This window comes from Malaclemys terrapin, chromosome 11, assembly GCF_027887155.1.
Source record: "Malaclemys terrapin pileata isolate rMalTer1 chromosome 11, rMalTer1.hap1, whole genome shotgun sequence".
Lineage (NCBI taxonomy): Eukaryota > Metazoa > Chordata > Testudines > Emydidae > Malaclemys > Malaclemys terrapin.
In genome coordinates this window covers 43350539-43374148 of record NC_071515.1, presented here as the reverse complement: position 1 = coordinate 43374148, position 23610 = coordinate 43350539, and the positions used below count along the sequence as shown (strand labels likewise).

At 39.6% G+C, this 23610-nt stretch overlaps 1 protein-coding gene across 2 annotated transcripts in view; it reads right to left on the bottom strand.

Annotated features, from left to right (window-relative positions):
* STK39 (serine/threonine kinase 39) overlaps window positions 1-23610 on the bottom strand; it is a 160463-nt gene that overhangs the window by 36587 nt on the left and 100266 nt on the right. For both annotated transcript variants that reach the window (XM_054043774.1, XM_054043776.1), the window contains 2 exons: window positions 20846-20908; window positions 20201-20268 (listed from right to left, as the gene is read on the bottom strand). In XM_054043774.1, the coding sequence (XP_053899749.1) occupies window positions 20201-20268; window positions 20846-20908 (131 nt within the window). The remainder of the gene's footprint in view (window positions 1-20200; window positions 20269-20845; window positions 20909-23610) is intronic.

Below are 23610 nucleotides of genomic sequence, written 5' to 3'. Positions count from 1 at the left end.
CTACCACTGAGGACAGAAATACAGAGCAAGAAAAATGGTTTCTTTTGTTTTTCCCTCTCCTTGCCTGACAGTTAATGAGAAACAGTACAAAACATGGAAGTCTTGGGAATTCAAAACTGTAAACAACCCAATAAGAAGCCTTATTTTTGGTTTCACATGCTGGCCACCACTTCCTGCAGCGCCCATTGGCTGGGAACGGCAAACTGCAGCCACTGGGAACTGCGGGTGGCTGTGCCTGCAGACGGTCAATATAAACAAACCGTCTCACGGCCCGCCAGTGGATTACCCTGACAGGGTGCGTGCGGCTCACGGGCAGCCAGTTGCCCACAACTGCTCTATAATGTTTAATAAAATTGGTTGGAAAACTTTTCAAGATTTCATTGGTAATATACACACCCTAACACTTATTTTATGTAGCTCAAGTAAGCCACATTGTCTATTCATTCTTTAGGAGCCTACATTCAATATACTTTCAAGAGTAAAACAAGCTATGATTAATTGTAAGTAGTAGTCTTGCCCCATTGAGGCGATATATAGTTTGCAAAATGCCAAATTGGATATAGCTACTGACGGTCAAGTATCGAAGAAACATCTTCAGACTCCAACTTAGCATTTTTAACTGAAAGCACATTATTGTTCCTCTGGGAACCATGACTATAAATTTTACATTTGACTTCTGTGTTTAAACCCATTCTCACAATTTAATGTGATTTGGCATAAGGTGTTATAATGAGGTGGTGTTTTCACAGAGACATGATATTTAATCAGATATTCAGTTTAACACAGTGTGCACTTATTATTTAGTACTCCCCCTGCGGTAGCACCCACAGTATGCTAGGCTGTCTCTACACATAAAAAAGAGTCCCGGGACTCAAGAACACACAATCGAAACAATAGACAACAATCCAGCCAATGGTAGGAGTTGATGCTTGGTATAAACTGTGCCAACTACTTCAGTCCCCGTACTCTCTCTTCTCCGCATCCTCTCCTCAGGCATGCCAACTAACCTGCTCTGTCACTGTTAACACAACGTGCACTCCTTCCAAGCAGCCCAACCTACAGCATGGATTCAGGTTTAGTATGAGAGAAGATGGTAGCCAGTAGCAAGATGCCCTTGTTAATGCAAGTATCTAAAAGGTTAGGGGCCCACATGGTCTGACCTGCCCTTTGCAGTCACTGGATGCTCTTTCATCTTGGATCACTTTTCCTTCCCTGATCCTGAAGGCATGTATTACAGACATAGACCATGCATCTTTTTTGAGCTCCATGACTTAGTTTAACCATGGAAAAAATCCATGCACTGCACCCTAGTGGGGAGGGTATACAGTGACCAATATGGCGGTATAGCTCCATAAGAAAGCTGCATGTAAGTGCACGTGAGTGAACTGCATCCCTACATACTAGATGAGTGTGTGTTGTGGATAGAAACAGGCTGGTACAGAAAACAACATTGGGGGTGAGGCAGGGTGGCGATTGCTGGTGGAAGAGGCCAGCGACACAACCCTCAACATGGACCAAGTGGCTAGGAACCCTGACAAAGGAGGTGCGATGTGATTGTGGCTGTTAGTTCAGTTGGAAGAGTGCCTGCATTGCAGGCCTGCACCCTGCCCATAGTGTTGCCCCATTGTCACTGTAACGAAGTGGGGGATTTTTTTATTTTTTTCGTGGTTTTCCAATGTTTGCATGCAGAGGGAGTGGGACTCAGGGTCCCTGGGTGTTACTGGTTTAACGAGGTGAGGGGGAGTTTGCTGTTACAGAGGACCGGAGAGGGAACTTGGGACCCCAGCTGATGGCCTGGAGGGGGGACACCCCTATCCGGAGACCCAGTTCAGGAGTTGCAACCGGTTCTGGCCAGTGGGAGGACAATGGGCTGCGAAAAGAGGACCCCATGACCTAACCAGCCAGAAGAGGGCGGAGAGGAGAGGAGGCCCAGACGACCCTGTTTACCTGGAAAGAAGACAATGGACAGAGGTGGGGCCTGAAGCCGGTGACATCAGATGCCCAGCTGGGAAGCAGGGGGGCTCTGGGCTGGAGAGGGGGAGCAGGCACAGCCCACCTGGATGCAGGGGAGACTGGGATGTGCTGTGCTGAGGGAGGCCAGGCCTGAGGGTCAGAGTTTCCTGTGCTGTGTTCAACGCTCAATAAACCCTCCTGTTTTACGCTGGCTGAGAGTCACTCCGGTCTAGAGAACAGGGTTGCATCAAAGAACAGGGTTGCATCAACCCCCGGGGAGGGGGGTGGTGGTGGAGGCCCTGGAGGTCCAGAGTGAGTGGACTCCCTGAGGAGGCCCATGGCAAGAGACAGACCTGCTACGGCTCAGAGAGGTGCGGGGCTCCAGGAGATGGAGGGGCCTGACCCCGAGAGAGAGAGGACCCACGAGAAGGGCTGTCTCACTGAAAGGGGTTCCCCCCACAGACCGCACGGGGCCAAGAGTGGGCACGATCTGTGAGCCCGTGACAGTCCACGCTTTGGTCTCTGTGCAAAGCTTGGTTTTTGTCAGGGTGAGGTGAATTTCACCCACAATATGATTTAATAACTATTTAAATAACTTATTTCTATATATACTTTCTCTAAATATGTCCAAGCTTGTTGGGGACTAAAACTGGAGGTTAGTTTATAGCTTTAAAATATGCTTGAGTGGTCCAAGTGTAAAATAAACTTCTGAATACTATCTGAAATATGTAAGATATCATTCACCTGCCATTCACCTGCTCCAATCCAATTTTTAAACACAGCTTTTTACAAAAAACAAAAAATTTCATTTGGGCGGCTCAATTAAGTTTTCATCTGAGAACAAACTATTCAAGAAATGTAAGAATACGTGGAAACAGGCTTATAATTAAAGTGCTTCATCAACCATAATTACAGCATTGCTTTAATACAGGAAAGCATAGGGGTTCCCCCCCTCATTCTAGCTGTAGCAATGTTTATAAAACTGCTTTAATACAAACAGTTCCTTTTTCCAGTACTTTTTCCACTCAGAAGTTCTTCCCATGAATACGAGATCAGACTGCTTATAGCGATGGTACAGCATTCACGCCTAAAAAACCGCTGCCTTCATATTTACCAGGAAAAAAGCGTTTCAGCCAGTTCAGCATGCAACAAAGTCACTGTATGTTTCCTATACATCGTAAAGAATTTCTTTAGGATTCTACAGGGATTGTGCTGCAAAAATCTCCTTTCCGTTCAAATTTCCAATTTTGGTATTCGTTAATAATTTTCACCATCAATAAAACATTTCGTTCATTTGCAAAATAGAAATCCATCTCATGTTTGGAAACAGCAAGCGGGCTAAGCCCAGAGACTAACTTAATTGCTGTAGCACACTCTTTTTTCTAATGAATAGCTCAATCTACTTGAAAAGCTAACAGCAGTAGAATGTGTTTTTCAGTCCATTATTCTTCTCTTCAATAAGGAAGCTATAAGCAGGTTCAAATATCAGTGTACCAGGCCATGAAGTCTTACTGTGGGAAACCTAAATCCAACAGGCAGGCACATTCAGCCATGACTGAGATCTATCATCACTTGCTAGAAACATTATATAGTCAGGAAACAGCAAAACATAACAAAAACGGATACTTCACCTTACCAGAATGAGCTAGAAGATACTAAAAAATTACAAAGCTACATGCAATGTTTATAATGAAAAGTATCCACCTACTGAATATACCAGACACTTATTATTATTCAATTATTTCAACTTTGAGGTATCTGGCACTTTATTGTAGCAAAACAGATACTAATAGGTAATTTGGTATCATCTAATAGAAAGATATAGATAATGCAACTATGCAGTTATCTGATTAGTAACATACAGCCTTTTATTGGGCTCATTTGCTTCTGCCATCAAGTCCACATCCATTAATCAGCAGAGAATTACAGTATAAAATGATGTTTCTCTCTGGAAAAACCAGGGAGGCTCTTTCTTTTCTTGGTAAGGTTACTTGAAAGCCAAAGCTTTCATTCTTTGGGCTTACTTCCAATATCAGATTCACAGAAATATGTGGAATAATTTATTCAGCAGAGGGCTGACAGTGAACTTCACGTTAAACACCCATTCTTGAAAAAGCAAGTGAGCCAAATGTCTAACATCCCCCTTAAACAGGACACTGTTTCACCAAATGCAGGAGGCATCACCTCCTGGCACTCGGTATCTGCATACTGCCTTTTGAAGCTAGTGCAACAGGAGCACCAAATCTTTACTCCATGCCTTTATTGGGATGAACAGTAGACTCTCACTCCCTCAGATTTGTAGACAACACTGAATTGTCCAGGCTATGTGCGTTTTCACTGGAAAACTGAGAAATCCAAAATGCAGCACTTGGGAACATTATATCAATTTGTACTAAATTTGTTAGTCTCTAAGGTGCCACAAGTACTCCTGTTCTTTTTGCGGATACAGACTAACACGGCTGCTACTTTGAATTCTGAGGGCTGTGTCTCTAGCAACTGCAGATTACGATTTCCCAGCTGGAGAATACAGTATATAACAAGACATTAAAAGTATTATATACTATTTGATAGAAGTTACTAATAAGCAACTTTTAAATGATCCTTCTGACTTTCAGAGCAGCATCTATGCAAAACACATTTTAACAGTTATAAAAGGGAACTGCATAGTTTCATTGTATGCAGTTTACCGCCCAGGGAAGTGAAAGGCCTGCTATAGTCTGGAGTTTGGGGTTGTTTACTTTTTTGGACTGTGGCATTTTACAACAAAAAGACACTGCACCAAGACACAAGCCACAGGCCTCAAAATACCACAAAATTAGCTACAAAGTTTTGTAGTGCTTATTGGTCATGCTACGCTACATGTAGTTTGAGAATGCAACTTTCAAAGACAGGATACAACTGTTCCATGATGTGGACTACCACTTACAGATTCTCTGATGGACCACTTCCTCTCCCAGTTGCAATCACAGAACGTCTCCATGGCAATTTCAATAATTGCTTACATGGAAAAATAGCAAGGAAAGTATTCATGCACATTAAGTGTTTATATTTTCCATTTAGAAAAGTTATTTTTACTGTCTTTTTCATTTCAGCTCCCCATGGTGCCGGAGCATCATTCTTTCTCATCTATTCTGTTTCTTTAAGGCCTAGTAAGTTTTACCAGAATACTATGTATGTTAGGAGTGTGAAATGAAATGAAATAAATCACATCTCAAACCAGTATAGCTAATCTGGAAAAAGCCGCAGTGTAGATAGAGTGATACCAGCCAAGAAGTCCTTTCACACGTATACATACTCGGTTCAAGGAACTGGTTTAGACTATACTGGCAATAGAGTTCTTTTGCCAGTATAAGCTGCATCTCCAACAGGGAAATTGCCAGTATACCTCTACAGGCTAACCCTTTCTAGCAACAGCAAGGTGTAATTTGGAAACCAGAAGGAAGAGAGCCAGTATCATGTTGCCAGCCCGGTTTCTGAAGACCACCAGCAATATTCTGTTTGCCACAGTTTAGGAATGAGACAAGCTTTTGAATTTACACAGCACTCTTCTTCAGCTCTGGGAAGTGTACTCAGAGCGTCACAGCTGTAGCACAGCAGCTCTGGTGTTGTAGTTTAGACACTTACTACAGTGATGGAAGGAGTTTTTCCAGTTGCTGTAGTAAATTCAGCCCCTCAGCACAGGGCATCTGCCATCCTAGCAGTGTCTACAATGGGGCTTAGGATGGCTTAACTAAACTACGTTTCAGTTATAGGCCAGGCCTTAGGCTAATTAAGCCTTTTATGTTCACACATTGTCTGCAAGCAGCTTATAATTTTCTCTTATAATTTGCAAGCCTACTTCTAGCATTTGATGTGAACTGTGTTATCTGGTGTTGGACATACAGATCAGGCTCCAATATTTGTCCCATGACTGGAGCTGCCAAATTCTTAGAATGAGATTATCATCAGCACAAATATTGGTATTTGAGGATTCACTGTTTGCTGTAAACATGAAAATCAGAAGCAATTCTCTGTGGCATTATCATCAGCAAAGAGTCGACCTAGGCAAGAGCCCCCAGCTTGCTCAAGTGGAGAGGCTGTTAGGGAGCCAGAACTCTCCACATCTTCTATTCTCAGGTCATTTGTCACAATAAAAGCCTCTGTGCACCTTCAGCAACTGAGCAGCCATGTGGAGGATCAAGACCCAATTAAGGGAATCATGAATGAAAAGCAGGATGGCATCTCTCAGGGAGATAAGAAGCCCCTCTCTTCTTTCTTGGATGCTTCACTAGGACAAAAGAGCCAATTTGAGACCCACATTCCTGGGTACTAAATATAATGTTGGCCCATGCTCTAGGAGGCACTATTAAATCTCCACTCTCTAAAATTAAGAGTTCTAAAGCTCTACAAACGTAGCCCACCCAAAGGAGTCTGGGCGAATAGAAAAAACAACCACCCAAACCCACCAATTTAATAAACTCCTCTTTATGAGCTATTCTTTCTTCTTTGAGGACCACTAGTGAGATTGCTTGCAACTAAGGATTTGTCTACAGAGGGACAACTTGAAAAATTAATCCAAATTAATTAAAGGTGTGAATTTGAAATAGTTAAACTGCATTAACAGCATCCACACAGGGATGTAATCAGTATTAAAGCAGCTTTAATTCAGTTTAGTTTAATTCATTTTGAAAGTGAATTAATTATACCAAATTAAAGACATTTTAATTCTGAATGAGGATGTTCACAAAGGGATTTAACATGGTTTAAGTAATCCACTTCAAATCCAAAATTTTAGTTAATTCATATTAACTTTCCTGGATGTCCTCATGCAGACAAGTCCTTAAACCATATATCCCCAGCATCTGGGGGTAGAGACAGAGCCTGGATGGCATCATTTGGCAACCTGAATCAGCCTTTCACCTTCCCTGGTCACTATATCAATGGCTTTAGCCAGGATGGGAAGGGATGGTGTCCCTAGCCTCTGTTTGCCAGAAGCTGGGAATGGGCGATAGGGAATGGATCACCTGATGATTACCTGTTCTGTTCATTCCCTCTGGTGCACTTGGCATTGGCCACTGTCAAAAGACAGGATACTGGGCTAGATGGACCTTTGGTCTGACCCAGTATGGCCGTTCTTATAAACAATTGGGGCATGTCACATACACCAATCCCATTCCTACAAAGCAGGGAATTTCCACCATAACCAGAGCCTTGTCTAAGACATATTTATCTAGAATTAAAATCAGAAACACCTCTCTAAAAGTTGAAATTCATTTATACCATCGCTGATGCAGCCAACTCATTTTTAAAAACAACAAAACAATCCACCCAAAGCACACCAACAGCTTAAAAAACAAGGAATTACTGTACAATATTTGTGCAGCCTCACTGCAGTTGCTGCTGTAGTTAAAAATAAAGGAACACAAAGAACCTCGCTCATTTAGATTTCTGAGAAGGCAGAAGTTTAGATCATAACAACACTGGCTGAATCAGTAATCAGAGCCAAAGCTACATGCTGTATATCACAGAGCTGTATTAATCTTTACCCATTTCTAATTTTCATTCTAGTTCACCAGGCGAGATCTCATTTGGCATCCCATAAGTTTTCCCTTCCTGTTTATGCATTTGTGTTTGAAATAACCGGATAAATAAAATTAAGCCAAAAATAAGAATGATTTAGAACCACAGTTCCTTTCAATGATTTTCCCGTCAAAGAATTGGTTAACGTTGGCTCATTTCTGCATCCTTGGATGCATTTTTGTATGTTTAATATTAAAAGTTACAATTCCTTATTAAGCAGTAAACCAGTTAAATATGGTTGCCTTTGTCACTTAACATTTGTGGGATCAGCTGCATTTCAAGCAAGTTCTCCCAAGAAAGGTGAGGGGGAAAAAATTCTCTCATCTATCTATCACTGTTCTTCCAATGGGCTGCTTCCATTCCAAGGCTACTATAATGAGTTTACTGTCCCTGTGGATGGTGATTTACTGATACAGTGGCACAAAGTCAATTTTACTGTAAGATATTTTATCAAGGTTTGATTTAATTTTGGTGTTAAAGGAAGCCTTGACAAAATGCTTATATACCTGAATAAAAATAGTAATTAAAAGAAAGAAAAAGATCAACTGAAAATGGACTGAAAAAAAAAATATAGAAAAAAGTATTTCTATCTGTTTCTATTGCCTCTAACAAGTTGTTAGAGGACTCTATTGTAGTTACTGCAACTTTAGATACAGATGGTATTTATAAATACCCTCAATATACATAAACTGGAATGAAATATTTTAACGGTGTGTATAGCTGTAACTTCACATTTTTGGAGTACTGGGATGATTATTACTACTACTTTAAGAGGAAAAAGAACAGGAGGAATCCTTTGAGGTACCCAGTTTCTATTTTATTTATCCTCATTCTGTGGCCCCATGTCACACTCCAACTGGTGTAGTGGGGTTAGACATGGTGCCCTATGCACCTGCTACAGAATAGTACTTAAAGTCATGTGAGGTGCTCCATCCTCCCATCATCAGATACAAACATCCAGGCTCTTATGTGGCTGTCTGTCTAGCCCAGCTGACAGAACACTAACCTAGGACCCAATAGAAGAAAACATCCTTATTCAGGAAGCACACTTAAGCCCTTGCTTAACTTCACACATGTGCTCTAATGCTTTTGTGAATCAGTGCCCTAATGTTCTTATATTAAAAATACGAGATTCTCCACGCATGCAAATTGGTTGGAGAAAAAAAAAAAAAAAAAGTTTCCTGAAAAGTAGCTTCTTGAGGATTCACTCTGTGTCAACGGGACATCTTCCCATTCTGCATTGTTCTCCTCTGTTTTTCAGTTACTTTTTGAAAAACAAAACGGAGAGACAGTCCCTCTGAATATGTTTCCTGTAATTCTAGGTCATTGTCAAATGCAGGGTCACTCCTGCTTTAACTCAATACAATTTTTTGGTATAAACAAATCGGGTGCTGAGGACTTGAGCCTGCTTTCATTGAAGTCAGTGGCAAGACATCCATCAGCTCCAATGGGATGAGAAGCTGGTTCTTTGTAAGTAAATATGGGCCTGATCCAAAGCCCATTGAAAGTAATGGGAGTTTTTCCTCCTATTTCAATAGGCTTTGAATCAGGCCAGACAGACATACTTGTAAGTTCCCCTGCCCTACAAATATTAGGTACCTGCTATTCTAGGACAACATTTGTTTTTAGCCTGCAGTTTTAGGAATCCTCAGAGTTGGAAGGGTTTTTTAAAAATGAAAATAGAATATTTAGTATTGGTTTCTGGCACTGGTCCCAGGCCAGACCTTCCTTTCTTCAATATAAATATTCTACTAAGTTTTCTGATCATATATTGCCAAGAGAAAGTATAATAAAGCAAGGCAATCACAGAACAAGAGAGTGGTGTTTTAGAAGCGATCTGGAATACAAGGGCAGAAAACATTTTTCATTTAAGAACAGATCTCAGAAGTGCCTGAAGGCTGGAGAAAGTGTTTTAATTAATCATGGTGTGCATTTTATACCATTGCTCCATAGCTAAAACTAAACTAAATTTACTTTTTCCTCCTTACTGAAGCATGGGCTATTTTTCATGGAGCAAAATAGCAAGTTTTAAGGGGCAATATGAAATGTAATTAAACATTTTATGGTCTGTACCTACCAAATATGCTTTAGAAAGATACAATAAATAGTTCAGTTCATATCTTAATGAAACACTTCCATTCACTTCCTACATTGCTGGAGCTTGTTTTTGGAAGTTTTTAATTTCTGTATGGACTGCTCCTGCTGCCAGTCTCCATACAAACCTACCCTTTCATACCTGCTGCAAAAGCTACAGCCACTGCAGCTCATTGGATTGCTACTACCATCATTTCATTAATTGGTACAAAATGTTATGCAGCCACCAATGGACAACAACTGGAAAACAACTTGCCAGGTGAAGAGCAAATTTAAGACAACCCCTCCATAGCTGACCCATCCCAATCTAAAATGAAATATCAGTATGTAAGGCTTAAAAAAAAAAAAAAAATTTACATCAGTCATAGGTACAAGATGAGAACCCTTCCAAAGGATGGGGCATATGGATGAGATTTATGATTTAGCTCAAATTGCTGAGATTGTATTCACTAGTGCCTCAAACACTCATTGGTGTGCGATAAATATACACAGATTTAGGCTGATGATGAGCTGTAATACACTAAAACCAGAGCAGGCCTGCAAAACAGTGTTTGCAATTCCTACTCCCACCTAAACAACCTCAAACCAAATTCTGTCCTTTATCCCACTACTTTGCACAGAGACAGCCTCAAATTAGCTGGCTCATTCTAAGGTGTGCGTGCATGTGAGTGAGTGAAAAAAAGGCTCCTATTGCACATGTGGAGCCAAGCTGCTTGTTTAACATCAAGGCTATCTTGACAATGAAAAATGCTAGAAATGCACTTTTAGTTCTTAAGGTGCTGCAGGTGGTGACTCTTAAACCAAAGAGCCTTTACAAGGATGGGGATACAAGTAGCAAGATAGTAAGGAGGCAGAACGAGAGAAAAAAAGTCTATTTTTCCTTACTGGTCACTATGTCCTGTTAAGTCATGGACTGGCAGATTGCAAAATGGACAGTCTGTTTACTCGTTATTTCCTTTCTATCTAACCCAGCCTGCATGGATCTCCCTGGGAATTCAGTTCTTTGGCTAGTGAGAGGAGCATGGCCTATGTACCTCATTACATTGAAAGGCAATATTCAGTTAAAGCTTCACTTATATGCTATCTGCAGACTTCTATATTTCTCTCAGTGTTTGTATCCATTTCTCTACAACATTTTCTTTGCTACAGGACAGCATATAAGGTTTGGGGCGTTCTTTTAAAGCTATTCTTGGAGTGTAGTAACAAAGAAAAGCAATGGTAAAAATACAACTTGACTAGTGAAAAACATTTTTATTTAAAAAAAAAATGCTTGATTAACTAAAAATGGCCAATAAAATTGTACCATCTTAGAAAATAATATTCATCATTGGCCAAAAACAGGCAGGAGAGGTTTCAGTTCAAAAAGAAAGCTCTCCCCTCCCCTAGAAATAGCTGGAAGTGTCTGAAAATAGAGTCTGATAATGAAAGTGCAAACATATTGCAATTTATGACAATGAAGGGCACAACTGCCTATGCATACAGTAATCAACTTTTATTGCACACTGGAGCACATACTGTGGATATAGAGGACTTTCTGATTCTGTCAAGTTAACTAACCTCCCCACTCCCCTGTGATGTATCCGTATGAAAGGGATTTGTCTCTCTGTGATAAAATACACCATGAAGGGATAGCTCAATGCACCCAGCTGAAGGAGTCAAATCCACATTAGCTGTGTGACTGAACTAAGGTGAGACATTGCATCTTCTTGACTAACAAAGGGGAACAAGTTCAGATTCAACATTTAAAGCCATACTGGGCTTCTGTATACCTTGCACAAAAGAGACAAGGTATTAGTATGTTGACATATTCCCCAAGTACAGAACTGTGAAGTGACCAAGCTACCTAAAACAACACTACAGTTCTTCAGAAGGAGAGTGGGATTAGTCCATTACAAAAGGGTTGGTTCTGCACACTGATTTCATTTATTCAATCAAAACAAAAGCCTTGTGGCAAGTTCTAAAAGGAACATGCATTTCTTGAGGAGAAATTCCTTTAGTGGGCAAAAGGGGCTTTTGAAGAGGCCTAAAAGATACCTTAGGCTTAGGCAGGAGCAAAATAAGCTTGTTAAAATTCCGGACAACTTAAGTTGCTTTATCAAAGCTTTCCTGAATGTGTGCGCCCCTTTAAATGGGAGGCTAAATTTTCCACCTCTGATGTTGTATCAACATGCTAAGATAACAACCAAAGAGTTGAACTGAGTTGAATCTAGTTGAACTGGAATAGAATAAGTTACTAGCTTTCCCAACTGACCCCTTTGTCAAAAACATGATACTGTCTGATTAGCATCTGTCTAACGTTGATGGGTATGACCTGACTAGCTGATCAAGGAGAGAGTGTGAAGTATTCTAGTAGCGAAGGTAAACAAATATTGCTACCCAATGCATCCGACGAAGTGGGCATTCACCCACGAAAGCTTATGCTCCAATACATCTGTTAGTCTTAAAGGTGCCACAGGACTCTCTGGGTATGTCTTCACTACCCACCAGATCGGCGGGTAGTAATCGATCTATCGTGGATCGATTTATCGCGTCGCATCTCTGTTGATTGCTACCCAAAACAGCTTAAGATCTCTCTCAGAAGGGTGCATCAACTTTTCCAGCCGGGGGCTAGTCTCCCATAGGCAGAGCACCCTGAGTAATCAGTGAAAGGTAATATGTATCTGCAAGGACAGAATTTGGTTCAAAGTCTGCAGATGCCAGAATCTGTTGGAGGACGACAGTACTTAGTACAGCAGTCAAAATTGTATTCATCTTTATAACTGCTAAGAAACATTCCAGTGCTTTAGACCACATGACAAAGACTGCAGAAAATGTGGAGGACCTACTTTCTCCTTCACTGTAAAAAGGAGACTGACAAAAAGAAAGCCTATGTCACTGTCCAGGTTTAAAGCATTCAAGCATTGAGAGTTGTGTACATGACTTTTACCATTCAGTGTCTCCAGGGCACTGGAAACCAAAAACTGAAATCATTCTCAAAAAACACAGTAACCAGGTGTGCCTGCATTTGATAAACAGGACAAATCCTCGGACACGCCTTACAAAAAAGGACTGGAATGGAAAAGCGTTTTAAATGCTAAGGGCTTGTCTACACTGGCAAGTTTCTGCACAGTATAGCAGCTTTTTGTGCTCAAACTGCAGACATGTCCGCACTGCCAAGCCACTTTGTGCACAGAAACTCCTCAGTTGCAGCGCTGCAAAAAAAACCACATAGGGCAAACTTGTGCTTAATTTCTATCTGCTTGAACAGCACAGGTGCAAAAGGCACTTAAAGTCAGATGAGAAAGCCCCATGAAATGGAGGGTGAAAAATGTCATGTGTTGGGTGACAATGTGGATTTTATATTTTTTCCCCTTACTGAATGTTAGGCAACAGCGATTTGACACATCAAATCCTTCCAGAGATCTATCAAGTAGAAACAAGATTGAGACAACCACTATGTTTGAAATGTTCCCTTTTTGGAAGGAGAGATGGTGGGAGAGAGAGAAGCTTGTGATTTACCTACAGAGCAGGATGAGCCAGGGAATCAGGGACAGAGTGGTGAGGTCAGAGTGTCCAAGATTTGGGCATTCTTTACCTAGGATGACGGAGGCATTGCGAGATTGTTGTGGAGGAGGGAGATCTCCTCCCACAAGAGAAAGTCTATTTAAACCCGTGGGAGACCCCTCCATTTTGTCTTCAGCTGGCTAAAGAAAGAGCCTCTCCACCCCCCCCCACCCCCCCAGAATACTGGAAGGAAACTGGAACAAAGGACAGTAACTACAGGGGGTGTGAGTGATTGCTGGACCCAGGCTAAAAGGAAATTAGCCTGTAAAAGGGAGCATTCTGGAACTGGTGAGGATCTTATCTGTATTCAGTGTTTGATTAGACATAAATTTGTGCATTTTATTTTATTTTGCTTGGTGACTTACTTTGTTCTGTCTGTTACTACTTGGAACCACTTAAATCCTACTTTCTGTATTTAATAAAATAACTTTTTACTTAGTAATTAACTCAGAGTATGTATTAATACCTGGGACAGCAAACAACTGTGCATATCTCTCTATCAGTGTTATAGAAGGCGAACAATTTATGAGTTTACTCTGCATAAGCTTTATACAGGGTAAAACGGGTATAGAGGGTCATTTGGGTTTAGACCCCATTGGGAGTTGGGCATCTGAGTGCTAAAGACAAGCACACATCTGTGAGCTGTTTTCAGGTAAACCTGCAGCTTTGGGGCAAGTAATTCAGACCCTGGATCTGTGTTGGAGCAGACGGGAGTGTCTGGCTCAGCAAGACAGGGTGCTGGAGTCCTGAGCTGGCAGGGAAAATAGGAACAGGGGTAGTCTTGGCACATCAGTTGGCAGCTGCGAAGGGGGGTGGTTCTGTGATCCAACCCGTCACAGCAGATACATTCTTTAGAAAGGATCAAATCACATATTATAACCATTATAAAACTGTTTATTTTACTCTAGGAAATGGACTTTTAGTTTAGTAAAAATGATATTTATCCATAAATATTGTGAATTAAGTGTGAACATTCTTATTTCTTAACATTATCTCCACATTCAACTTTCCAAATAAAATATGCAATTATACAATAGCACTTGCAAATGGCGTAGTTAAAGTGGAAAGTACTTACCCCTCTTGTCTTTCCACAGGATTAATTCATCTGGTTCACAAGAACTACCAGTATATTGAATTAGTCTTGGGGCAGTGTCAGTTAATCTTTTATTCCTTACATCCTACCAAGATCATTGCTGTGTGGCCAGAATACCATACAGACCCTTTCAAATTCACCCACAGTATGTGTATCAAGGACCTCCTGCAGTCTCGGAGGGTCATCATTCCTTTTTTCCTGCTCTTTAAAATTGGAGCTAAGCCACCATATTTTGGCCTTCTGTGGAGAGGAAGTAATGTATGTTTCCATGTAGTTACTCGTAATGATGGCTTTGAGGACACTTGAATTATGAGTTATTTTCTCATGACAAGAGGATACCAAACACTAATGATTGTAGGTAAGGGAGAAACATATTAACATGTAGATATTCTGAAATTCTAATGCTGTCAAATAGGTGTAGCTATACTGCACACAAAGTATAGACAACCTTTTGAAAAGAGAAATATTTTTCAGGCCATTGAATAATGCTAGCAGTGTAGTCTCTTGAATGGAATTTGACTTTACAGATTCCATTGGTATACAGTAAATATTTAATACCAAAGGATTTCAAAGCAATTTGATAAGTTATATATAGGGATTACTTTAAATCAACGCCTCTGGGGTGACATGCACTAGCTATTTTACAGTGCATAGCAATACCATACAACAGTCTTTCTAGGGGCAGGAAATGAACAACTAAAACTGCAATAGAAAATCTAACTAGACAGAATGTAATTACTTAAGACTCAATAATGCTACCCTTGCTCACACTGAGAAGCATCTTCCTCCACGGTAGTCCCATTGACAAGACTACTCACTAAATACAAGTTAAGGATGGCAAAAATCAGCTACTCAAATTGAAGCTCACCAGACCAGCAGAGCTCAATACTCAGATTTTTATAATGAGTTCCAGGGAATTTTTAATGATGTCTCTTTGAGAATTTAGAGTTGTGTAGCTTATCCAAGAGGCAGCATCTCTAGCAACAAATAGTACGCCCCTACCCAGAAGACTGAAATCACCAATCTAGGTCTTGCATGGGATATGTCCAATAAACTTCTGACCCAGCTAAACCTTCTTTAGCTTGTGAAATCTAACAGGCCTATCACAAAGCAGCATTACTTTGAGACATTTGGCCTAGAAAGGAACCAAGATACACCCGAAGATAAATTTTCTTTTGTGAGAATCAATTTGGGATGTAGCTCTGCACTTTTATTCTGCTGTGGTCACTAACGACAAGTAGAAGTTATTTTTGTGTGACCCACCACTGCTTATTTCAGCATAGGTCTTTAAGAAAAAGTCTCCAGCAAACAGAGCTGCAGAGGGAGTAAGTAGTTACTAGTCTACATGAACACTTTGGACAGTCTTGCAATCATAGATTACAGCTAATTAATTCCTGCGTGTATTCTGCTGGTAAATATTTGCATTTTTTCCAGCAAGTTCTAAGGATTTTTTAATTTTTCAAAGGTACTTGCTGCAAACTACTAATGACACACACTGAGTCATTTTGTTTTAAACCTTGTGAATGTCCTCCAGTGGGCTTAATGTCATGAGTGCTTGAAGAGTGAACTTTCATTTTAAGAAGAGTTTTCAACATTTTGGATGAAGAAGCATGTTTTAAAGTTCTCAGTTCTGCCAATCAGAGCTCAGCTCACAAAGCTTATTTGAATATAAGTTTTCTTTTAAAGGTTTAGGACAGTAGCATGCGACGTATTAGGAGAAATGTGTTTCTTTTTAATATACTGTAGTTGGTAGCTACTCCATGCTAATGCTAGCTCTCACCTGTACGGATCATTCTAACAATTCCAACAAAAATTCTCTGAGGTGTTCAAATCTGTATTGGCCATAAAGACTTAATGAGCATCTCAGCAGGAAATATTAAATGAGTTTAAAAATCAGCAGAGGCGGCAGATAAAGGCAAAAATCCTAAGGAGCATTCTCGCAGCTTACCATTTTGTAATCCCAACTGAATGTAGCATGTTGCAAAGCAAACTACTGACCAAAATCACCTTATGTGCAGAAGACAAGTGCTTTTTTCCTCCATTTTGAATGCAGAGATGATGGAAGCAACAGTGAGATATACTTAGTACAATATTATGCATATTGACTATATCATGCACAGAGTTTTTATTAGCTGCAACTGTATGACTGAAGAATTAGTGTACTTTTCCACTACGGAATTAAAAAATTGACTAAATATATGTTAATTATAACATATGCAGACACACAGTTCTGGACCAGAAGCAGCTTTTTCTATACATAGGAATGTCACAACTTCAAGGTCCATTATCTCAGGCTGCTGGTAGAATGGAGAGTCTTATGCCACTGAAGACTGAGGGAAAGTTTCCCCCTTCCAGTATGACCCTGGACTTGCTTGTAGTGATGCAGGGCCCCAGCTAAATTAAGTCATTTGTAAACATTTTGATGTTTTCTCTGAGCTCTGTTCAGTTGGGGTCCAAGTAACAAAAAGCACAGATAGACTGACAAGAAGTAGATCTAAAGATGAAAACCTCTTCCCAAAAATAGTTTTTCTGTAACGTGTGATAAAGGAACACTTCATGGTATGGTCTGAGGTGGTATTAGCACTTCATGGTATTAGCACTCATTTGGGATGATCTGCCACCCTCTCCACCTCCAGAATATTCAGAGACCTAGGTCCAGCTATCAGAATAAAACTGGATACTTAATAAGCAATTATTATTATAAAATATTAAACTATAAATGGATTATAAATATATGCCCAGTGAAGCCTGAACCTCCTTTTACATGTAAAGAACTTGCAATTTCTCCATCACAAGTTCTGCTCAAGTGAACGTGCCCACAGTCACATTTCAAATCAACAACAGAATGGAGAACAGAACCCAGGAATCTGTTTCCCAGTCCCTTCGCCGCCAGACCACAACAGCCACTATTAACGTAGCTATAACGAGATTAAAAGCAACGCAGACAATTTAATTTAAAACAGGGTATACTGCAGGAAAAATGAGCCTAGACACTGATGTTCTACAAACACCCAAGATGGACTAGACTGGTTTTAGAATTGGCTGAAAGTCTGGGCAATAAAATTTTATTTAAAAGAAAAAAAAAATCAGTAATTTTTAACTAGCTCTTAATAGATTGCTAAATTATAGTTGAGTTAATTTAATAAATAAGAATCAAAGAACCAAAACACACAAACCAAGTTTTAAGTGATAGTGTAACAAAGCCTCATTCTCCATAGGTAATGCAGCTCTTGCCATGTCCATACTGGCCCATACCCACTTTCCTTTTTGGCCTCATTAGTGAAGAGGAAATGCAGCTCCTTTGCCTTTGACTGACCGCTCCAGCAGTTTTCATTCCTCCTTCGCCTGCCCTCTAGTCAAAAGTCAATCTTCACAATGGAGGGTTAGCCAGAGGTTGTCCCAATTTAAAAAAAGTCTACACAACCCACATCAGGCATCTTAATAGAGAAAAAGCTTATTTTGCATAGGCCATAAATAAAGACAAAGTTCCTAGCTATTATAAGCCTAAGTTTAGTTAAGAAAATTAACTAAGCAAAATGAAAAATATTAGAAGCTTCATTTCAGCAAGCTGCTAACAGCCAGTTGTTTATCAGTGCCTCAGAAAAAAGGTTCTTTGTTAAGACCCAAGAAGTCTATTTACATTTATGGATCTTTCTGCTTTATAGAAAACAAGATTCTTTAGTCCCCTCCCCTGCCAAGGAACTATTTGCACCTACCACATACTTGTAGCCAGACAGTCCAGTTACCCATTATGGACTTCCAACAAACTTGACTCACGAGTCAATATTTGTATGAGCAAGAACTAGTCACATAAATAAGGTTTTGAAAGATCAGATCCTATATCATTTTTAAAAGCCAGTTTGTAAATCTGCCTCATCCTTCATCACAACCCCAAGAGATATAGAAAACAAAATGGTAACCTCTTACATCTCATCATTTCAGAAGGGGTTTTGTCTGTTGTCGGCCATACCATCCCCTCCTCATCTTGTCCCACCCCAAGCACAAAGTAACTCTTTTGGCAATACTCAACTGTGAATATTTTGCAAGATAAATCTTATAAGCAGCTGTCACAAAACTTATTATTACAACTTACTCATACAGAAATGGCATTAAGATTTAGAAATATAGTACACACATTATAATTCTGTTATAGACGGTTTTTATTAAACACACACACCCTTCAACAAAAACCCAAACAGAATTCCTCTCTTCCACTAAATCTCAGTACAATTACCTGTTCAGAAATTAACCTCCCCACACATTCTACCTCACTGCTTCTCAAAGCTTGATTCAGTGTGAGTGATTCTGAAAAAAACAAGAACTAAGGGCCCATTTTTCGTTAATCTAGTAAAAAGCAGTCTATATTTTAAAAGCAAAGCAAGAAACTATTATCTACACAAAGAATTCTTGAATCCACTTGTATTCTATTTTGTTGATATGAAAGTAAAATCAAAAAGGGATTTTCATTGCACATTCCTAAACATGACCCACAGCTAGCATTTCCAACTACATCTGTTCTAGTGGTTTATTTTATTTTATTTTTTAATTCTTAGAACACTAGTCACCATCTTCCCTAGGTGCAATATTCAAGGTTTGTGTTTCAAGAAACTACCCCAATTGGTCAATAAATCATTATGGAAATTCCACCCAGAGCCCCCAATAAAGATCACGATCACATTGTGTTACACACTGTACAAATACATGGGAAGAGACTTATGATCTAAGTGGAGATAAGATGAAAATGAGTATGAAATAGTCAAGGGGCAGATGGAAAGGTGAAGGGTAACAATGTGACTGTGCTGTTGCATAGCTTGGCTGCTGCACAACTTGATTCCAAATCACTTTAAAGACTTTTTTAAACAAAGTCACTTATCTCTGACTCCCACACAACCCAGCCATTGTTGATTGGGCAATCTCTTGTAGATGTCACAAGAGGACAAGGATGGCTTTCTGGATTAACATAGGATATTTAGCTTTCTGGATTAATCATGCAGATATTTTATTGATTTCTAATAAAGGAGTTTTAAATTTGTATTGCCTTCAGGAAAATCACATGCTGTACTTTTATATAGCTGTTTTGTTTCTGGCTTAGAGTCTACAACTATTAAAAAACAGTTGGCTATAAAAAGGCCATTTGTACTCCCTTCATGTGTATTTGTGCTAATTAAGTATAAATGTCATAATACTCTTATTCCCTCCCCCTCCCCCAAATGCCTGTGGAAGAGATTATCACCTCGTTATCTGCATGAGCAGAAAGATGACAAGTTTTGAAGTTGTGTTCCCCTGTAAATTACTTTAAATAAATTAGCCATTTAAGGAGACACCCTATGAAAAATACATAGAAAGCTAGCTAGCTTTTTGTGAAAAAACAGTTTTCTCCAAGAATAAAGCTTGATACTTAAGAAGCAATTATTTTATAAGCAGCTGTAAACTGATTTTATTAAAATATAAACTGACTTTCTTCTACTGAATAAAAACTATGAAATCAGACATCACATTTGTCTCTATTTCCTAAAAGATTAAATGTTCTTTCAAAAGATATCTGTCATTTCTCCACAGTGGCTGATCAAATCTGCTAGTGAAAAATGTTTTGAGCAAGCAACTTGTAATACAGCCATGGTTTATTTCTGTCAGAGGCCGACTGCTGAAGTGTGAAAGAAACTCATTAAAAATCACTGACTGTGATCCTGCATTGCAAGGAAAAAAAGAAAATACTTAATGAAGGGTATACGTAGCCGAAAGCCACATTCATATTCTGCTTTTCATTTTCCTCTATTTTAGTAAGCAATTAAAAGATACCAATTAGTCATGGGAGCACAATTCATACTGGTCATACTGGGAGATTAAAGAGGTTAATATTTTTATTTTATGCTAATGTTATGGAAGTTTAATGAGGGAGAACAGGAATAACACAGTCAACAAAAAAGGAACGCTAAAATAAATAGATGAATCCTTTACCTTAATCTTAGAACAAGATTCACTGCATGTGGAACTTCAGTATATTCATCACTAACAGTAGGTAGGGACTATTAAAGAAAAAAGCAGCATGTAAGTTACAATGGATGCCGGACAGAAATGTTAAGTAGTTTCCCAGTTATAGGTTTGATGCAAGCATAAAATATTTAACATGTACTCTGACTCTCAAGCACCTTTTAAGGGCTTTATTAAAGTGCTAGGTCTAAAGTACAAGTGAAATCTGCAGAACAGTCTGTGTATTTAAATAGATTACAGAACCACAAATCATGGAGCTTAAATTAGGGCGCTGGATTTTTCTCCACTCAGCATCAAATTCTGATAAGCTAAGTAATAATTTTGGAGTTAGAACACTGAGCCATTCTTCAGTTGTTTTCACACAGCACTAAGTTTCTAGTCTTATTTCTAGTTAAATCTTGTTTCTAGCCGTAGGTGGAGAACTAAGAGAGTCTACCATGATTGACCTCACCAGCTTTGCCAAATCTTTATATTGGAATCCAAGTTTGTTATTTCTGTCTCCATCTTCATGTTATCCTTTCCCCTCCATCCCCACCATATAAGAATTTGTACTTCCCTGAAATCTAAAATAAAAAATAAAAAAATAAAAAAAAAACAAACTATTGACAGTACCTGAGGGTCTTGTATAGATAGATTCTGGATCTGTTCTGGGATATTAGTGGCATTCATGGAAATCTGTTAAAAGATTATGATGAAATATTTATGAAAAGTTATTTTTAAAAAAATCCATACACCACCAAAATAGTTTTATGAATGCTGGTTTTTGGACAGTGATGCCAGTTAAGGCATACTTATTAAGAAAAAAAAAAAAAAAAGACACCACACATTTGAGATTCATAAAAGGAGTCATTTTAACATGTCAATTTAAGTACTGTATGGGCACAAATTTAGCATTTCTGAAATTAAAGAATCCTTGGTCAGCAAGAGTTAAAAAAGAATGCTTTAGATTAACTAATTTGTGTCTATAGTAAGACTACAACCTTTTTACACGTGCTTCTACATCTATTACAGATACACCATTTCAAAGTGATAGTCTTCATGGGGATGGGAAACCCTGACAGGCACACAGCACCAATGATATGCTCCACGTATTTTGCACATCTTACTCTGACCACCTCTGATCCAAAGCAATATCCTACAGTATTTACATATGTACAGAGATTAACAGAAGAATAAGAACGTTTCCTCCACATTTCTAACCTAAACAGTAACCAATTCCTAACCAGCAAGGAAACTTTATAAAACCCCACAACTCTTGTCCTAGGAACTAATTACTGATTTAACAGAGTGGACGATTCTGCATGTCTGACGTACCAAACGTTTACACGTACATTTAGAATGAAAGGAACTGTCTGGTAATCCCACCTTCACACAGCAAAAGGGAGACTTAAATAGAGACCACTGCTTAGAGAACGGATGCCCAAATTATACTTGGAGAGACATCAAAGCTGTGAACAAACTACCGCCTTACTAATGAAGTCCACTGTGGCCTTCCACATCTGACCTACTGGAGTGGGCTAAGTAACTGACAAAGAAATTGGACTGGCTGAGATAGGAGGGATTTGGTTAAGTCTGGGGGCAGGAAATAGGGGGCCACAATGTGTAAAGCTGGAAAAGCATGTGCCAGAGAGCAGAACAAGGCTGGTCGCTGCTAGACTTTGTGGAACCCAAAGCAAACAACATATCAACTTCTGGGACATAGTCCATTGGTTGGGGAAGGATCAGCATCCACTACAGAACCAGAGCATCTGCTGGATGTGAACAGTTCCCAGGGTGAGACCATTTTCTTTAAACTCTCCAGTATTCTCAGAGAATAAACATAAATGAGCAAGCCACGCTTGAAATGTTTAAACCAAGTAGGATGGCAAGCAAGCAGATGAGTCTACTTATTGAACCTGAGCAACTTCGCTTCTAGGTGCCATGAGCTTATTGTCAGGTGCTGCTTTCCTCTATTAAAAATCAGACATATCAAAAGAGGGTGTGGGCTCACAGGGGTATTGCCTTCAGGACCAGGATGGTCTGGAAGATCATAGGCCCTTCCTGAGAGTGCTTGGTTAAAGCATAACAACATTATTTGTGGTGAACCTTTCCACTTCCACCCATCATCCCAGATGTAATCATCCATAAGATTTATTATTTTAATAATCATTGTATGTTACCCTGGTTCCTGGAAAGGGAGAACAGTAATGGAAAACAACATTTTGCAGGGATATTTTCAGATACTGAGACTCATAACCGTCTCTGGGAGATACAATGCCTGTGCATCTATAAATGCCCGGGGGTCTCCTGGACCGGATATCGGAACTAGGCTGCCTTTGTCTACACAGTTTTGTATTTCTTCCTTTCTACAAAGAACACTTAAGAGCCAACTTTATTTAATATCCAATCTGTAACCACAAAGCAAACTGAATAAGCCATAAGAGCACGGACTTCCTAGATCTTTGCCGGATTTGAGATGGGCCTGGGATAGACAGATGAGTTAACTGATGGTTTGGTTCTAGATCGGTTAAACCTTAACTTTTCTGAAATACAGATCTTGCAAAGACAGAATGCCTGACTCCCTCACTGGTTGAGTATGTTCCTGATTAAGAGGATTTCCACAACTACCATTCCCCAATAAAAGGAAGAAAGCTCTACTTTATCTAAGATTTTCATGACAGCAGCTCATAACCTTCATGACAAAGCTCTCCTGCCAAAGAGGAGAGTGACCTTACTGCAAGATGTGGAGACGTCAATGAAGAAACAAGGGAAATTAATCACAAAGCAGATGTTAAACCATTTGATTTTATAGATCAGGAAGCTGTGGGTCCCTTAGTTACTCCAGGAGAAGTCTTACCACGGGGAATGCATAAATGAAGACTCTACAGGGCAGATGATAACTCCAAGGACTTCAGGGCCTGGTTTACTTATTTCATCCAGGAAATGTTAAGGGAGAAATTTCCTCCTGTGCTCCTTTGACTATAACTATACCAGCCATAGATGTACTGTCCCAGACACAGGTTAGGGTTTTCCATAGGAAATCTGCACAACTAGTGCAATTATAGTAGATGGAAATTAATCAAGTTTTCTTTGCATCACATATGGCTGATGAAGGCATAGACACCATGCAGAAGACTGCCACCTTATCAGGCTTCCTTCCTCTTTCAATGGCAGTCATTTCCCATGGAGCAACTTGGAAATTTTTTTGAGAAATGGGACAAGAACCTGCGTCCTTGGCAACTACTTTATAAAAATGGCAAATCCTTCAGAAGAAAAATATTTAGGCAGAATCCGATTTGGCCCCTTTGAAGTCAGAAGCTTAGCTACAGACCCTCTGCTTTACGTTAGTCCAGAAGGGTGGGCCAACTACTTCACTAATCACCCAGATAAAGAAATCT